At 36.7% G+C, this 16,459-nt stretch overlaps 3 protein-coding genes across 3 annotated transcripts in view; all 3 read left to right on the forward strand.

Moving 5' to 3' along the window:
• LOC112460058 (neuropeptide SIFamide receptor-like) overlaps nucleotides 1-9,140 on the forward strand; it is a 61,860-nt gene extending 52,720 nt beyond the window's left edge. Inside the window, exon 3 of the mRNA XM_025024502.1 lies at nucleotides 1,142-9,140. Within this exon, the coding sequence (XP_024880270.1) occupies nucleotides 1,142-1,925 (784 nt within the window). The 3' untranslated portion in view covers nucleotides 1,926-9,140. The remainder of the gene's footprint in view (nucleotides 1-1,141) is intronic.
• Nucleotides 9,141-10,878: 1,738 nt separating this feature from the next.
• LOC112460083 lies at nucleotides 10,879-11,897 on the forward strand. The gene is made up of 3 exons (XM_025024554.1): nucleotides 10,879-11,092; nucleotides 11,418-11,744; nucleotides 11,822-11,897. The coding sequence occupies exons 1-2, from the start codon at nucleotides 10,889-10,891 to the stop codon at nucleotides 11,712-11,714; spliced, it is 501 nt and encodes a 166-aa protein (XP_024880322.1). The 5' UTR covers nucleotides 10,879-10,888; the 3' UTR covers nucleotides 11,715-11,744; nucleotides 11,822-11,897.
• A 38-nt stretch (nucleotides 11,898-11,935) lies between these two features.
• Nucleotides 11,936-16,459, forward strand: part of LOC112460045 (odorant receptor 13a-like) — a 12,601-nt gene continuing 8,077 nt past the window's right edge. The window contains exons 1-7 of the mRNA XM_025024475.1: nucleotides 11,936-11,953; nucleotides 12,377-12,703; nucleotides 12,912-13,184; nucleotides 13,260-13,296; nucleotides 14,424-14,623; nucleotides 15,520-15,772; nucleotides 16,232-16,332. Coding sequence (XP_024880243.1) covers nucleotides 11,936-11,953; nucleotides 12,377-12,703; nucleotides 12,912-13,184; nucleotides 13,260-13,296; nucleotides 14,424-14,623; nucleotides 15,520-15,772; nucleotides 16,232-16,332 — 1,209 coding nt within the window. The remainder of the gene's footprint in view (nucleotides 11,954-12,376; nucleotides 12,704-12,911; nucleotides 13,185-13,259; nucleotides 13,297-14,423; nucleotides 14,624-15,519; nucleotides 15,773-16,231; nucleotides 16,333-16,459) is intronic.

Here is a 16,459-nt window from a genome sequence, read left to right on the forward strand (position 1 = left end):
GGTGATCAGCTCAGTTGATACCAAATGAAAACAGATTTTTTTCTGAAAATAATCCGACTTGTCCTAAATAAGCCAAACGAGAATTCTCGTGCGGCATAAAAGGTGTTCCTCATATCTATTCTACACACAGCTCGGCGGCGGCGTGCTCGTCGAAGCGTGACGGGTGCGAGTGTCTTTCGAAATAGCGAATGGGAATATTTGTTGGCAATTCCGTATGTAAGACCTAAAAATGGCGACGACCGTACGCGACGGGCTCCGCGATTTCCTACGCTCGCGTAGGCGCCCGTGCCCGGCTCAGCCGAACCTGTCCTGGTAGCCCGTAAAATGGCTATTCTGCATTCTTCGTGACACACGGTACAATAAATCAGATCGATTACGTAACGCAAGTACTCTCTATTTACAGCGGGGTACAAGTTTATTGCCGACAAGAAAATTGCTATAGTAAGTAAAACCTCGTCGTCTAATCGAGAGATTTTGCTCTCTTCTTATATCTTTCCGCGCTACTTCGCTTTTTCGCGATAAGCTTGACGTATTCGATCATTGTTTAATAAAATTTGGATTATTACTTGAGTCTAATGATAGCTATTATATACATACTTCTCTTGATGTTTTATCACATTAAATTGGAAGGTAAAACGTCAACGTATTACACACATACACACACACACACACACACAAATCGTTTTTATTTATCTCAATAAAAGAGATGTCGAACCAAAGATCTTTGGTATGTCAAATAAATCTTATTGATACGTTAAAAGTCAATTAGCAGATGCTTACAAATAACTTTGTACGATAGTTTTATATATCCTGACCAATGTATTGGGTCTGATGCCCCTGGGAAAAAGCTAACGATAAATTGTAACTTAATTTGGAGTTGCCGCTAATGTCAATACAGTTTATCTATCCTGACCAATAATTGTATATCTCGAACAAACATATATTTGTAGAATTATTCCTGTTTTAAATATACCTCAAATGTTATAAAATTTTAAGTAAATTTTCACCAATTTCGATTTAATCAATTTGTATGGTAAATATATGCCTATAAAAATTTGCCTAACAATTTTCATCTTTACAAAATTTTTACGAATAAAGTGATTGATAGTAATTAATTACTCTTGGGGTTTATATTTTTCAGGTTTTTGGCGATCTGGTGGCCGCTAAAATGTCAAATCACGAAACGGCGAGCTCGCATGATGATCGTCGTGATCTGGTTCATCGCTCTGACAATGACGTCGCCCTGGTTGCTGTTCTTCGACCTGGTCTCCATCTACGACGACGATCCCGACCTGCGTCTCTGCCTGGAAACGTGGCCGCATCCCAAGGATGGCTCGCTGTTCTTCCTGATTGGCAATCTGACTTTTTGCTACGTGCTGCCGATGATACTCATATCCCTCTGCTACGTTCTCATCTGGATCAAGGTGTGGCGTAGGCATATACCCGGCGACACCAAGGACGCCCAGATGGAGAGGATACAGCAGAAGTCGAAGGTGAAGGTGGTCAAGATGTTGGTCGTGGTCGTGATACTCTTCGTCCTCTCATGGTTACCTCTTTACGTAATCTTCGCCGTGATCAAGCTGGGCGGCGACGTGGCGGAGAGGGAGGACGAGATCCTGCCGATCGCCACGCCGATCGCCCAGTGGCTGGGCGCCAGCAACTCCTGCATAAATCCGATCCTCTACGCTTTCTTCAACAAGAAATACCGGCGCGGCTTCATCGCCATCCTGAAGAGCGGCCGGTGCTGCGGCAAGATCAGGTACTACGAGACCGTCGCAATGATGTCCTCCTCGACGAGCATGAGAAAGTCCTCTTACTACGTTAACAACAACAACAACAACTCGTCGACGAGACGCGCCTGGCACGGACCGCCGGTCCACCAGGACAGCAACGTTTCCTACATATTCAATCACACCGGCGTTTAATTGTAGCCGAAGGTGAGCGCGAGGAATGTGCCCTGAGATGACCTCGCTTTATTGTGCAGATTTGATATACCCGATCGACGGTGAACGAACCTGAAAGAAGAAACGCGGTGGCCTTTTGAAATCTGGCCGAGGTCAGCCAGCCCGAGAATTACGGGTCATCCTGTGGATGATCGACACGATTGTTACTCGGGCCGGAAGTCGTCAACGGAGAAACGGGAGTGCGGGAGAAGAAAAAGAAGCCTTTTCCGGCAGACCACTTATTGTCGCCCTGCCATATTATCCTTACGAAAGACGTTGTTATTTGGATTTTGTCACAATGTTTAGCCACTGCGTATACGCGTCATATATTCTAGCTGTTAAGACGAGTTCGCCGCTGCGCGCGCGCGGTTGTGCAATTGTTTCGCCTAACGACACGACGAGGTAGCTTTCTAGATAATCCAGGAGACGGGATTTACGCTTCAATGAATCTTAGAACCTTCTTCTATGTTCGAGATATTTGTACGGTACGGTTTAAACGAAGAATATAGTTAAGTCCACCAATTAAATGTAAAGCGGGACGGAGTTTGCGACCGGATGCACGCACCCTCGTGTGTCGAGTATGTAATTAGCGCGACAGCGGTGAGTGGCGATGATTTCGGAATGATGACTCGCGTGAGCGCGGATATGGGTTGAGTCTCTTGACAGTAGACACACGGCACTTCCGTCATGACAAACAATTAAGCCGCGCGCGGTCCTCGGGATACCTGCGTAATTAAGGAGATAGAAGTGGAGGTGTGTGATGTGCACCAATTAACATAGCATTTTATTGAACACGGCGGAAGGCGTAGCATAGTGTAAGATTCGATTTCGGTCCACATTGATTCACGCGCGAGCGGTCTTCGGACGGCATGAGAGTTGGTAAAATAAATCGCGTAACATTCTGGCATTAGCTACGCGTGTATCCGGTATCGTATGCCGCAGGGTTTATTCGTATACACGTTGAGACCACCAGTTGCACCAAAAATCGCGATTAGATAACATAAATTCGTAGTGAGACGAGCGAGCATACAATAATTTGCAGATTGTTATCAATGTGGTATTTTAATTACGAAGGACAGAGAGGAAATATTAATCGATAGATCATGGTTGATTTCCTCGTAAGATTTACTATGATTCACGCCATTCTCTAACGCATCCTATAATATATTTATCCTATATAGAGTAGAAAGAAAAAACAATTAATTTGGGTAGTAACAAGTTAATTGAATCTTTGTAAACACATAAGCACATGCAATTTATCACATACTTTAAATTATAATTAAAAATTATAATTAATTATAATTAAAATTATAATAGGATTATATACGTGTATTTTCTTACCGAAACTTTAATCGGGAATATTTGTTTGTGGTCCGAGCGATGTCATTATTTTCTTGCGACTCGTGCTAAGGATATGGAAAAAAAAATGTAATTTGTGTGAGATAAAATGTCTGAAACATCTCCTTTTTTGACATCCTTTGGGCGTTTTTTTTAAAGGGATTTCTTGTAATTCTTGTATTATCGGAAGTGACCAAGTGGTGGTTTGATTCGAAATAGAATGTATCATTGTACTGTTATCATCAGGCGTTTGTTAGTTCTTGCTGGATTAATTGACAGGGTTTTTTCGAGCTTTGTTGTCCGCAGACTGCGTTTGCACATCTAAGATTTGTCCGGATTGTCCGAGGGCAATTTCCATAGCCTTCTGAAACCACAACGCTTATCACGCGCTTGTCCCGACTGGTTATTTCGCCACACACGATCTGTCAACGATAAAAGGAAAAGAGCGTCCTACTTTGTCCATTTGGCACCCGCCAATCAGATCGCGGATTTTCGCGCGCGTTGTAACGCGCGGCGCGACCGAGCGATCGTATTGCCTACTCGTTACATTTTAAGAGCCGCGACGATCGGCTCTTGCGTTTTTTCCCCTAGGGGCAGCGGGATTACTTTGAATCCTTGTATAGCTGTATAAGATGGTATAACGCTGTAAGCGAATTGTCGGATTTTACGGTAGAGCAATTATTTTCGTAAGGTTTTTATACGAGAGCAACTGTAGATTTAACACTGCAGAATTATTACAAGGCCATCGAGTCTATTTCCAATTCATATCCGTCGGTGGCGATTAAGTGTAACAATGATAATAAAATAGGATGGGAGAGCGGGAGAGAGACACACGACACGAGTGAAACGCGGCCAGCAGTGACGGCAATTAACTGGAGAAACGTAGGAACAATCGGGATTTGAAATTGATACAGATTTTTTTGCTAGGTTCAAGTTTTGATGCTATAGACACATATACATATGTATATACGTGCGCTCGCGCGCAAAAAGATGTCTAATGATGAAACATACACACAGGTTGATGCAAGATGTTGTTCGTTGTACGTGTGTAACATCGGCGATTCACGCCGAAATTATGTCGGTTGCAATACCTGGCGATAATTTTATGCCGCAGCTAATTCAACATATACGAAATGGCGAATACGTGTAACGAGTAATTAAGTGTACGAGCATGATATAATTCACAGTAGTATGCATGTAAGGATCAAACGTAAGCCTATCCGCTCTGTCTGCATGTATGTACGTATTATATGTATATCTACTGTTGCTACGTTATTAAATACACATTGACACTTGCACACGTTTACACACGTTCCAGGGTTAACGTTCGTTCCGTCAAGGATCTGTTTTATGCCGTAGATTGTTAATTACCATTATTGATTATCGATCTTTGTCGCACGCGTGGAGTAGATTCTATACGCACACATTTTAACGGACTTTCGTAACTTTTAGAAGCCTTTGTTTACAGGATTACAAAGCAACTGACAAAACGTGAATCTGTTGGGAAAATTATATCTCTGCGTTTGACTTTTTTGAGAGCTGCATTGAGTAATTGTTCACGATAAATTGTTTATTTAAAGATAATAAACGTTTCAATTAGCAGAATGAGAACTGTTTGTTGCATTTGTAAATTAGATGCATGCGAGATGTTGTAACAAATAAATGTAAAGAAAAACGTTCATAATAGAGCTATGTAAAGTAAATTTGAAATCTTGGTACTTTGAACATTTAGATGTTACTGCAATTCGATTTTCAGATTCGAATAATTCTATTTGAGATGAAATGAATAGTCGAGTAATTCGAGTACGTCGAATATCATGCATATTTTCAGATGGTCGCATTATTGTCATATTTGTACTGGTACTGTAACTTTGCGGTACATATATTTCCATATTTATTAGATTTGTGATACTTTTGACCAATTTAACACAGACTATTTGTACATATTCGAAGAAAACGTATGATACGTCTTGATATTCAGATACTTGAAATATTCAACTATTTTTTTTACTGGAAACCTCAAGTTTTATCTAATTATCCGAATAACAGAATTACTCGAACATTTACCGGCCCAATTCGCGCTTAAGTTCTGTCACCAGGGGCAATAAGAAAGTTTCCGGACGCTATGAAAAAATAATTCACTAATCCTATTCGCGGTTATCCCCTTTATTAACTCTTAATAAGTCTTCTGGTGAAGAAAGTAAAGAAAGTTCAACACTATTAATGACGAGTGTCTCTTCTTCTTTACTTTTTTTTAGATTTATTCGTTTGGTTTCCGGAACATATAATGTTAATTGATTTTACTGATTACTTAAGAGATTTTAAGAACACGAGAAATAAAAAGAAATATTTTCGCATTGAAATCAATGCCTTCAATTATTTATCAGTTTACACACAAACAAGAATTAGAAGACAAAGTTCAAGTTCTAGAACTTGAGATACTTTCTTAAAGATTAAGCAAATGATGATCAGTCTAAAAACTGATTTTGTACTTCATACGGACATCAAAGTGGTCGACACATGTCTTTTTAGTGATTCTTGAAACATCGATATCCAGTGAGAGAATCTGCCTCACTCATTTTGACGCTAATACGTTTCATCATGTGATGATATGTAATCAATGTAATAATATGTGTTCGAGAAATTCATGATCACGCCTTAATCGCGACAAAAACAAATCTTGTTGTTAATAACACTTTCCCTTTGAATGGATAATATTCATTTAAAACATTCCCGATAACACGTTTTACGTAGGACAAAGTACACTGCTGGTGTCTGCCAGGGATTTTATCAAACGTAACTAGGTTACAAAATACAGCGAACTTATATCATAACAATTAACGTATCGCGTGTATCGCAGACTTCTACTTAGCGTTGATCCCCAGCATACAATCATTTTGTTTGAACATTACGCTAATTCAGAAACGCAAATCACGCATTTAAAATCGAGTCATGTCGATAAGCGTTCAAAAAATTAGTGGTTCCAAAAATAATAATTCGATAATTATAATGTTTCATTAGTGTTAATCATCCAAAACATCGAAAAATATTTTATACATTTGATCAATGACAAAAGCACGTTTAATGGATCGCACTAATAATAATTTTTTTTTTAAATACTACTTCAATAACAGAAGGAGGTATATTATTCTTCAAAGTGTCGTTGGAGCATTTCATTAAAAAGGTGCTTTTATCATAAAATTGCTTGTATAATGTGTTTGCTGATATTGTGAATCGTTTACGGGATACCTCGAGATGAGTTGAAGATACCGTCTAAAATTAATTCCTAGAGGCGGTGGGAAAATTGCGTAGAGTATATCTAAAGCCGACGCTTAAAGGTTAATCCATCGTCGTGAGCCTATTTTTTCTGATAGCGCGTGAGATATGCGAGGGAAGGCGATAAAGATGAACTAGCGTTTCTCGTAGACATAAGCATTCTGTTATACAATTTTTTATAATCGTTCGCGAGACACTCCCTGTTATTCTTAGGTATATAATAATCTCGTGTATCTTAAGCAGGACACGGGATACGATAATTAAGCGTTTAATTGATAGGACGTATTTACGGTCATTGGTATATTATTAGTAACGGTTACGCAGGAGTTGGCCAAGCGTGTTTAATAATGTCGGCAGAGCCTTGGTATACAAGCGAGATTTCCACGTCGAGATATCAGAAATGCACATCATTTGTAGCTAAGTGATGTTTTTATACATTTCAAACACCTTCTTTGCTCTTTGTATAAAAATACTGTAAAGATTTGTGCAAAAAAAACCGTTATATTTACTCGTTCACCATAATCACAAATTATTAGGTTCGTGCAAAAGGAGACGCAGAAGATTGTCGTGTTTGTCGAAATAAAAACTAGATTTAATTTTTATTAATTAACATAATCGTCAGCTTCAATAAACTTTTCTTCTGCGTGGAGAAGTTCTTTTTTTCCAGTAATTAAAGAAATTAAATTTATTTCAAATGGAATTTAGTGAAAGAACTTTTTGTACTGACCTGATAATGATATTATACCCAGGTAGCAAACACAAGTCATTTTGACGTCAAATTTTGGTCCTTTACTGACCATTCCTGATGTCACTAACTAACGGCATAATGACGTTAAAATGACGGTCTAATGCCACAGACAATTGACGTCATTTTCTGACGTCTTATTGACGGCAAAAATAGGTTCATTGTACGACATACCGCTTTCTAGAAATGTTATTTATAAAATTAAAATGTTAAAATGTCTACTTGATAAACGTTTATTAAAAAAACGTCCTTTTTCTTTATCTAGGAAAAAAACGCTTCTTAAACTGTTTCTTTATACGTATCGTTTCTTACGTGTAGTACAAGTACCGCGCCCGTATCGCTTGATTTCGATGATCCAGTGGACAGTGACGATCTTCTGACTCTGATGCTTCCTTATTAACTGTACTTGTCTATAACAGGTACATCTTTAAAGTGTTCAAAAATCTTGTAATGATATCTTTTTGATAGCTATAACACTGCATGAAATAGTTATCATAAAACTATATAATCACACGCAACTATTATACATCCACTTATACCATAAATTCACCACTCCAATCATAAAGTTGCGGAACAAACATATATTGCAGTTAATTTTGTGGTTTTTATTTTATTATTACTTTATTATACAATATTAAGAAGTAAAAATAGTTATATTACAAAAAGACCTTATTTGAACGACTTTAAGACGTCTTTAAAATGGTCTAAGAGATGACGTCTTATAAACGTCCATTATTAGTCGCTGTCATAGATAAAAAATGACTAAAAATAGACATCATAATGACGTTATGGAATGACGTCAGTATAATGTCCTTTTTAAAGACAGTCGCTTTTTGGTCATTTGACGTCATTTGTACAAACATGACTAGTATTTGACGTCAAAATGATATGTGCTTGCTACCTGGGTATCTACACACACAACGCATACAAAGAGTAAAATATCGCTTTTGAAAACTTGCACGCGTATATGGCATAGTCAAATTGACTTTTTGTTGCACGCGTTACCGAATAAAAATCAAATACTGGCGATCCAATTTGAGCTCACGCTTTACAACACGGCCGTAATATTGAATCTTCTAAGCTACATAACATCGAACGATATGCCATCCTTTTTCCTTTCCTGTTATTTTATTTTATTGACGGTTACGCGGTTATATGGATAAGCGCGGCGCGTTATCTGTATAACAATGAAATAATAGAAACATACTAGAAGGTAAGAAAATTGCAAGTGACGCCGATAAGTGTTTAGCATCCTATCAGAGTATGTATGTAATGTACCAACCAAAAGATGTTACCAATGTCGATGACTCTTACCCATCTAACTTATTGATAAAAATAACGAAAATACTTACCGTTAAGACGAATACGTAAATACCACGAAAGATAGGGCGGTATTCATAGTCGCGGATCTTATATCTAAGATCGTCTTAAGTCTGGTCAAAAGCAGTCTTAAGACTCCGTCTAGCCAATCAAATAACCGTATTAGCATTACTTAAGACGGTCTTGAAATAAGATCTGATTATGAATACCGGCCATAGTCATCGTTTGTTGTGTATGTTTTGAATATATATATGTATATGTATATGGTACGTAAACAGCCGGCGATTTGGCGTTATCACGCCTGCCAGCCGAGGCGCAGGTTTCTCTGTCCACTGTTCGAATTAGCAATACATTTTAATTTCCCTCACTTCGCTGGTCATTTTATAGGGGATGCCGTGGTAACGCCGAACCGCGTCCCACGTAGCTAAAATGTATCGAGTTGCGAGTATAAGTATACTTATTTTCTCAGAAAAGAACACATTAAAATAATATTAAATATTATATTATATATATAATAAAATATCTCCATTGTGTATATGCTTTTATATAATTCTCCTAGTTCCTATCCTGACCATTATTTTCGCGAGTTATTAACTTAAAAAGAGAGAAATGCGCAATTGTTTTATTAATAAAAGAGGAGAAATATGAGGAATTAATTTCTAGAATTATTAAATTTCATCAAAATATAAAAATATGTGCAGAAAGTCTAAAGGTATAATTGTGTTACATATTCAAAATTAAATAGATTATAAATATTTATTAAAGTATTAATTTATATGATAAATTTTATATTCATATCTAATTTTTTATTTAGTATACAAAGTGATCGTTGGATGTCAATGTGTTAATAAAAAACAAAATTTTTTTACAGAGTAGTGCATAGTTTAATAACAACTTTCTGATTGTCATTTTGTAACTTATATAAATTATCTAAATTTTTTCTTTTGTAACTGAAAATTATTGTAAAATGTAAAGTCAAGTTTAAGGATGTTTTACGTATAGCTATATACATATATGTAATATAATTTTGTTTTCTTGATTAAACAGTGTAAAGCTAGTTTCAGAAATTATTCATAAACAACATGTTATCATTGGAACAGAAAAAGCGTAAAAATCGCATTTTTGTACTTGATATTGTTTAAATAAATCATTAAAAAATTGAAAAAAATATATTAACAGAAAAACTTAAAAAACCGCAATTGCAATTCTCGATGTCACAGAAGTGTACCATAAAAATTTCATTCATTTTTACTGTAAGGAGCAGAGATACATATTATGATGATATTTACATGGAAAGTATATCTATATATATACAATTTCTGTAACTTTAAAGCAAATATCTCAGAAACGGATCAGACAATCGATCGCAAATTTAACCCAGGTTTCTGGGATATATAAGTGCACAATCTCTGTAAATTTCAGCTTCATCCCTCTATTTTGACATAAATTGTTTCTATCTTAAATCGAAGACTGCAGAGCGAGATGAAGTTGCTTTAAATAGCAATTTATAGATATCTTGTATTTTTCTCAACTTTCTCACTAATAGCATTTATAAAATCTACAGTAACGATTATAATTTAACTTTTTTGCACTAATAAGATCTCTATTAAATTAAAATTCACACACATTTGTTGTTTTAGAAGAACTTACCATACGAATTGCTCGAATCGTTATGTCACATATTAACACGTTACGTCAAAACGTACGAGGTACGATCTCTAGTAACCACAATCGTCGACTGATATTCTTTTGCTTCTGCGAGAACGTTCTGTGTTATTGCGTGATTTTTTTTGCCACATTTTCTAATCCCTACTTCCTCGGGAAAAAAAATTCTCTTTAGGAATATAAAATCTCTTGTGAACATAGCACCTGCAAGAAAAGATTGAAGGCTGTGTGCGGTAACGTACTTTTTTTTATTTCCCCGTATATCGCTCTTCGCGCGCAGGGGTGAATAAAACGACTTTAATCTAAATATAGAGATACTTACGGAGTTCGTCGACGGCACGGATGCATTAACATTGCATGTTCCTCTTCGCGAGAAAGGAGGAGGGTGTGTACCCCGTAATAATGCAGTCCCTCCTATCCTCTGATACGACTGGCTTGATAACAGGCTGAAGTAATAGACGGGAAAATAACTCGATCAAAGATCGTGCCATGATTACCGTGATGCATGCCTGTTATTACGTATCTCTTATATGTATCATTGCAGCGTGCGATACCACGAATCTCGTTAATACAGTATAACCGCTGGAGTGGCGGTCGGAGCATGATGAAAAACGTGAAGAAGACGGATAAATTTATATCGATACGGCTAGCGAGGTTTCTCATGAAGGTTATCGGTTTCTGGCCCGCCAAGTCGAAAACTGAGGAACGATTATTGAATGGAATTTTGACTTATACAATATGCATGGTTGTCATGGCTTTGTGGATAGAAGCAACCGAATTATACCTAGGTAAAGGTGACTTTTATGTAAGTACCAAAATTTGTAATGTAATAATAAACGAGGAAAAACTATCACTTTGTGGTGTGGTGTGTGTGTGTGTGGGGGGGGGGAGGACTATAAAATAAATGTTGCTTGTGTAACAGTAATTGAAATTTTACAATATATAAATAACTTTTAATAACAAGCTCTAGATTCGAGTTATATTATTCGTTATTTTTATTAGTTTTAATTTTTATGTGTTAAGTTTATGTTTTGCTTGTAATTAATATAAACTTAATTACTTGCTTATACAGTAATACAATTTTTATGAAAAGTAAAAAATTAGTAACAAAAATTATATTAACGTTTTAGGCCATCACGTATACTTCTTGCAGCTCTATGCCGGTAATCATAATTTTGATGAAGATATTTTTCTTTCTTCGTCATCGAAAAGAAATGTTGAATATGCTGAGATATACGGAGGATAATTTTTGGTACGCCCAATACGACGAGTACGGCAGCAAGGTTATGGAAAAGATTAATAAAAAGGGAATTATATTAATGTGCACGTTTACGTTCTTCGTACAAGGAACCGTTTTCACCTATTTGCTGTCTCCTATAATCGGTATCCTGAATCTAAATTTACATCGCCAATTTAGTAGAGAATAGAATATACGAACGGTACAAATCTTAGTTCAGGTACTAAGCACTTTTGTTCGTAACATTGTTGCGCAGACAGGGATATCACATTTCTCTTTTACGTTACATTTTTATAGAAAATATCGGGAGAAACGAGAGCGACAGAATGCTTATTTTTAATCTCTGGATCGGAATTCCGACAACCGTCTCGCCTAACTTTGAAATATTATTTACTATCGAGGTAATGCAGCATGTGGTTCTCCATAATTGTATTATAGTATAGGAACGTTCGATTTTGTATTAATTTTTTAGACACTCTGTTAAGACATGCATGATGTCATGTTAATTAAACCATGTGAATAATAACTAACATTTACTTCGCCAGTGAATAATTAACAGCATTTTTTAATCGTCATGACAATAATTGGTTTTGGTCAGTTAATCGTCAAGACGTTTTGACCATAGATTTTGACCTTTCTAAATTGATGTAATTTCCCAAACCGATGGTCGTATTATCATGACGATTAAAAAATGATAGTTATTAGGATTAAAAAATCTTTACATGTTAATTAAGTTTTTTAAGAATTTTGAGAACTAGTAGCTATGTCATTGATTTGTACGCATTCGAGGTAGCATTTTATTGTTGGCATATCAAACAGCATAAATCATTTTTTAAGTGTGTGATTTTACAGCTTTCAGTGCTCGTTCACTGTGGCGTATGCTTCTGTTGCTTCGACAATCTCTTGGGTCTATTGAACCTGCACACTGCCGGCCAATTCAAAATTCTGCAACACCAGTTGGGAACCATCCTCGATAGAGTCGAACGGGCCGGTACCGTAAGATCTTTCGACGAGAAACAGAGGCAGGGAGTATACGAAAAGATCAAAGAATGCGTCGTAGTGCATCACGAGCTGATCTGGTACAGTGAGAAAATGGAACAAATTTTCATGTACACGACCCTTTGTCAGCTGTTAGTGTCCGGCGTCATGCTTTGCGTCGCGGGCTTTCAGGTGTTTTTGGTAAGTATCTACGCTTAATTGTGCTACAAGAGAAATAAGAGAGAATGTGTGTGTGAGAGAGAGAGGGAGGGAAGACGTACGGAACTCTTTACTCACATAACGATGTTAGATAAGTGAAGGTAACGTAAGAGAAATATGAGCGCGTAAATATAGCTTACCTGCGTTACTCGCTGACCTTCTCCACGCGTCTGCGTCTTTGTTGGAAAAGGCCCGCGGTACTCTCGTCAGACGACTGATATTCATCGCCCATACAAACGGCTGCTTTTACCAACTGTTTGTGGTCACGCTGACAGCGAATGATTTGATGGACGAGAGCCGCGCGGTCGGAGACGCGGCTTACAACGCCAATTGGCAGGTTTTATCCCACGAGGAGGACAGGAAAATCAGGAGAGCCATCCTGATGATCATGATGCGATCGGCACGTGCTTGCTCCATATCCGCTGGCGGTTTCTTCCCAGTGTCTCTCGAGACGTTTATGGCGGTAAATCTGACGTAGAAATATACGATTACGGGCAGACACTTTCCGCAACGCGACAATATTTTTATTTTCCTTCAGGTGTTGAGCACCGCGGCATCCTACTTCACCTTGCTTCGCAAATTCGTGGAATAAGTGCTCGAATAGGGAATTTAAAATTACATAAGAAATACATTGAGAGGAAAGAACTTAAAAATATTTAGTACATTAAAATATCTTTTTGAAAGTCTATAATCCTATAGACATTTCAAAATATACAATTATGTATATGCAATATATAAAAAATATATTTGTACCTTAGAGGTAAAGGATTGTGTCCATTTTTGAACATTTCAAGAAAACAAGGTTTAAAGTTTTAAATAGGAAAATGATATTTTCTTTAGATATAAAATAAAAGTAGCAACTTGATTTATTAAGTTTTTAATGTGACATGTTTAATAGTGCAACTGTTAATAACACGCTGTATCTGGTTTAAAAATTAGGTACTAAAAAAATTTTCAATACGACTTTTTCTAATATTGTAGAACTAAGAACTAGTAACAATAGACATAAACGTCTTATACAATTTAAGCTCCTGTTATATTGAAAAGTGTATTAACTCTATTTTGACAAAAACTCGAGATACGATCCTTTACCTATAAAGGTATATACATATAATATTGTAATACTTTATTATAGAATGTCAAAGATTGCGCGATTTTATTTTTAACGGCGTTTTCTGACGGAATAATGTAAATAAAATTATTTCGATGGAAATACTTCGCAGAAATATTTTTCTTTCTTCGCGTAAAAAAATTGTCCGAAAAGAGTGCGAATCCACAAGAATTTTATCCATTGTATTTATATCTATGCACTTGCAAAAAACTTTAGTTATTACGCGATAATTAATCAGCTGAAGCTCGTCTGCAAATACTATTACCTCAATATCGTTCTTGTACGTCGCAAGTAGACGTACGTCCAATTTGCGGTGAGGTTCGGTAGCTTGCAGTCGGGCCACTGACGGAAGCGGCGAACAGAAAGGGCCACAGCACATTGTCCAGCGGAGATTGAACTTAGTGCATACATCGCCGATTGATCGCCTTCGGCAAAGGAGACGCGTACGATTACAGCCTGTCACCCAGAGCGAGGTAAGTCAATTGCGCGTCAATTTTCCTGCTTGTTAGCATAATGGGCTTCCACTTATATTGAAATGGCTCGGCCATTCGGATGGCACTTAAGGCCGTGGCGGCGTAAGAAAATGACGAGGTTTCGGCATGACGCGAAGTAAGGAGTACCGATCGGTGAATATTACGCGGCTCTTCATGAAAGTAGTTGGACTCTGGTATGTCGAGACACCGCGGGAACGGCTGCTCCTGCGCGGCGCGTTTGGCTATGCCGTTTGGGCGATCGTCTTCGCCATTCTCGTCGAGGGCGTTGATCTGTATCACTGCATAGGCGACTTTTACGTGAGTGACGCGGCGATCGCTTTCGCACAGTTCACCCTCGACGGACATAGAAGCACCACGCGGTTCTTACAGTCTTGAATTTATTTTATTTTGGTGTTAAAGTGCAATTTTATTTCAAGTTTTACTGTGAATTATTTTAAATTGTTAAACGCGTATAAGACCAGTTAACATTTAACATCCTCAATTTAGTTTCGAGAAAAGAAATCTAGACAATGCACTTCGAATGCATAGTTTTGGTAGCGAAACGTGTGTGTTTTGCTTTAATATTTTTATTTTTCTTTCATTCCGATGGATTGAAACTGTTATAATTGGAAAAGTATAATTGGGAAGTTTCTGATACTCTGTGTGTGCAGTGTGGGCACGTGTATGTGTGTAGATGTGTATGAGTGCATGTGAAAGCACGTATGAGAAAAATGTATCTTACGTCAACTAAAAATTTTATGTAACTATTTAATTAGATCAATCACAATAAAAAATAACTAAGGTTGTAAGTTATTATAAGTACTCTTTTTTAATAATTTTATTCTATCAAAATATTTGTTGTGTACTAAAGTTAATAACATCGTAGTAAGATTTAACGCCAATTATGAGAATATTTATAGAATATGTGAAATACTTTTTTTAAATAAATACACATGAGAAATAAAAGATCAAAATTATCTGCGAAATTATTATTTTTCTCATTTTTATACTAAATCTTCAATTGCTATTTTACTAATACCGTTAATTAATTAATAAGTTATTTTTATAATAACATGCCAATTATAGTAAAAAATATAAATTCGATAAAACTATATTATTTTCAACATCTGTTTATTTATGAATTTGCAACACCGTCAGAATGTTCATATGGGGGTCAGGAATTATTTAATTCTTGGTAGTTTTATTACTCATAGGCTGTTACGTCCAACTTGTGTGCAACGTTGCTGCTAATAATGATACTGGTGAAGCTAGGTAGCTTCATGTTCTACCGTGACATGATAATGGACTTGATTCATTTCGCTGAAGAAAATTTCTGGAATGTCACTTACGACGAGGCTGGCGCTAAAATCCTGGAAGAATACGATAAACTAGGGATGACTATGGTCTACACTTTTATATTCGTTGTTTACGTCGCGACTTTCAATTATATCTTTGCACCTTTCTTCGGTATAGTTTTCGTTTCCGCTTACGCTGTATTGACGCTTACGCGTGTTACGTGTAAAGTTGGCGCGACATTTTACAAATACAAATTTAAAAAACATTAAGAGTTCTAACAGCACTTTCTATAGTTCTACAGTTCCTGATAAACATTAAAAAGATTTCACAATTCTTATATTAAAAAATCGAAATTGAAAAAAAATGTGTTAACTTTGCAAAACTAGCACACGTTTTGATGCTTTAGAGGAGAAGGTACGTGCTAAATTCGTGAAGTTAGCATTTTTTTTATTTTAATTTTGTAATATAGGAAAAGTTCTATCATAGAACTTTTAAGTCTCTTAGTATTTTTTTAGAGTAGAATGTCATCCCAACTTTATAGACGCGCGTATTGACGAATATTACTTCTCGAACTATCACTTAAAGCGACGCTCTACAACGCGTCAAAAATTTTTTTGCTGTTTGTAATAGAACCTCAAGAGAAGAACGAAACAGAGAAGATTCTACCCTTTAAACTGTGGATCGATTTTCCATATCATTCGCCATACTATGAAGTCACTTACACTATACAGGTAATAGACCAGTGTACAAAATTTTGAGTTTTATTTAATTATAAGTAATCCACGTCTTAACACGTGTGTGAAGCTAGCACCTCAAGTGTTAGCATCTCACAAATAAACTGCAAATTCACTTGCATCC

Source organism: Temnothorax curvispinosus, unplaced genomic scaffold (assembly GCF_003070985.1).
Source record: "Temnothorax curvispinosus isolate PA1 unplaced genomic scaffold, ASM307098v1 QBEX01010307.1, whole genome shotgun sequence".
In the NCBI taxonomy this organism is placed as follows: Eukaryota; Metazoa; Arthropoda; class Insecta; order Hymenoptera; family Formicidae; genus Temnothorax; species Temnothorax curvispinosus.

Excerpts from the sequence above, each read along its gene's own strand:
- LOC112460083 (XM_025024554.1), top strand. The coding sequence starts at position 10,889 with ATGATGAAAAACGTGAAGAAGACGGATAAATTTATATCGATACGGCTA. Across the intron at positions 11,093-11,417 it reads TAGGTAAAGGTGACTTTTAT|GCCATCACGTATACTTCTTG; the intron begins GTAAGTACCAAA and ends TTAACGTTTTAG.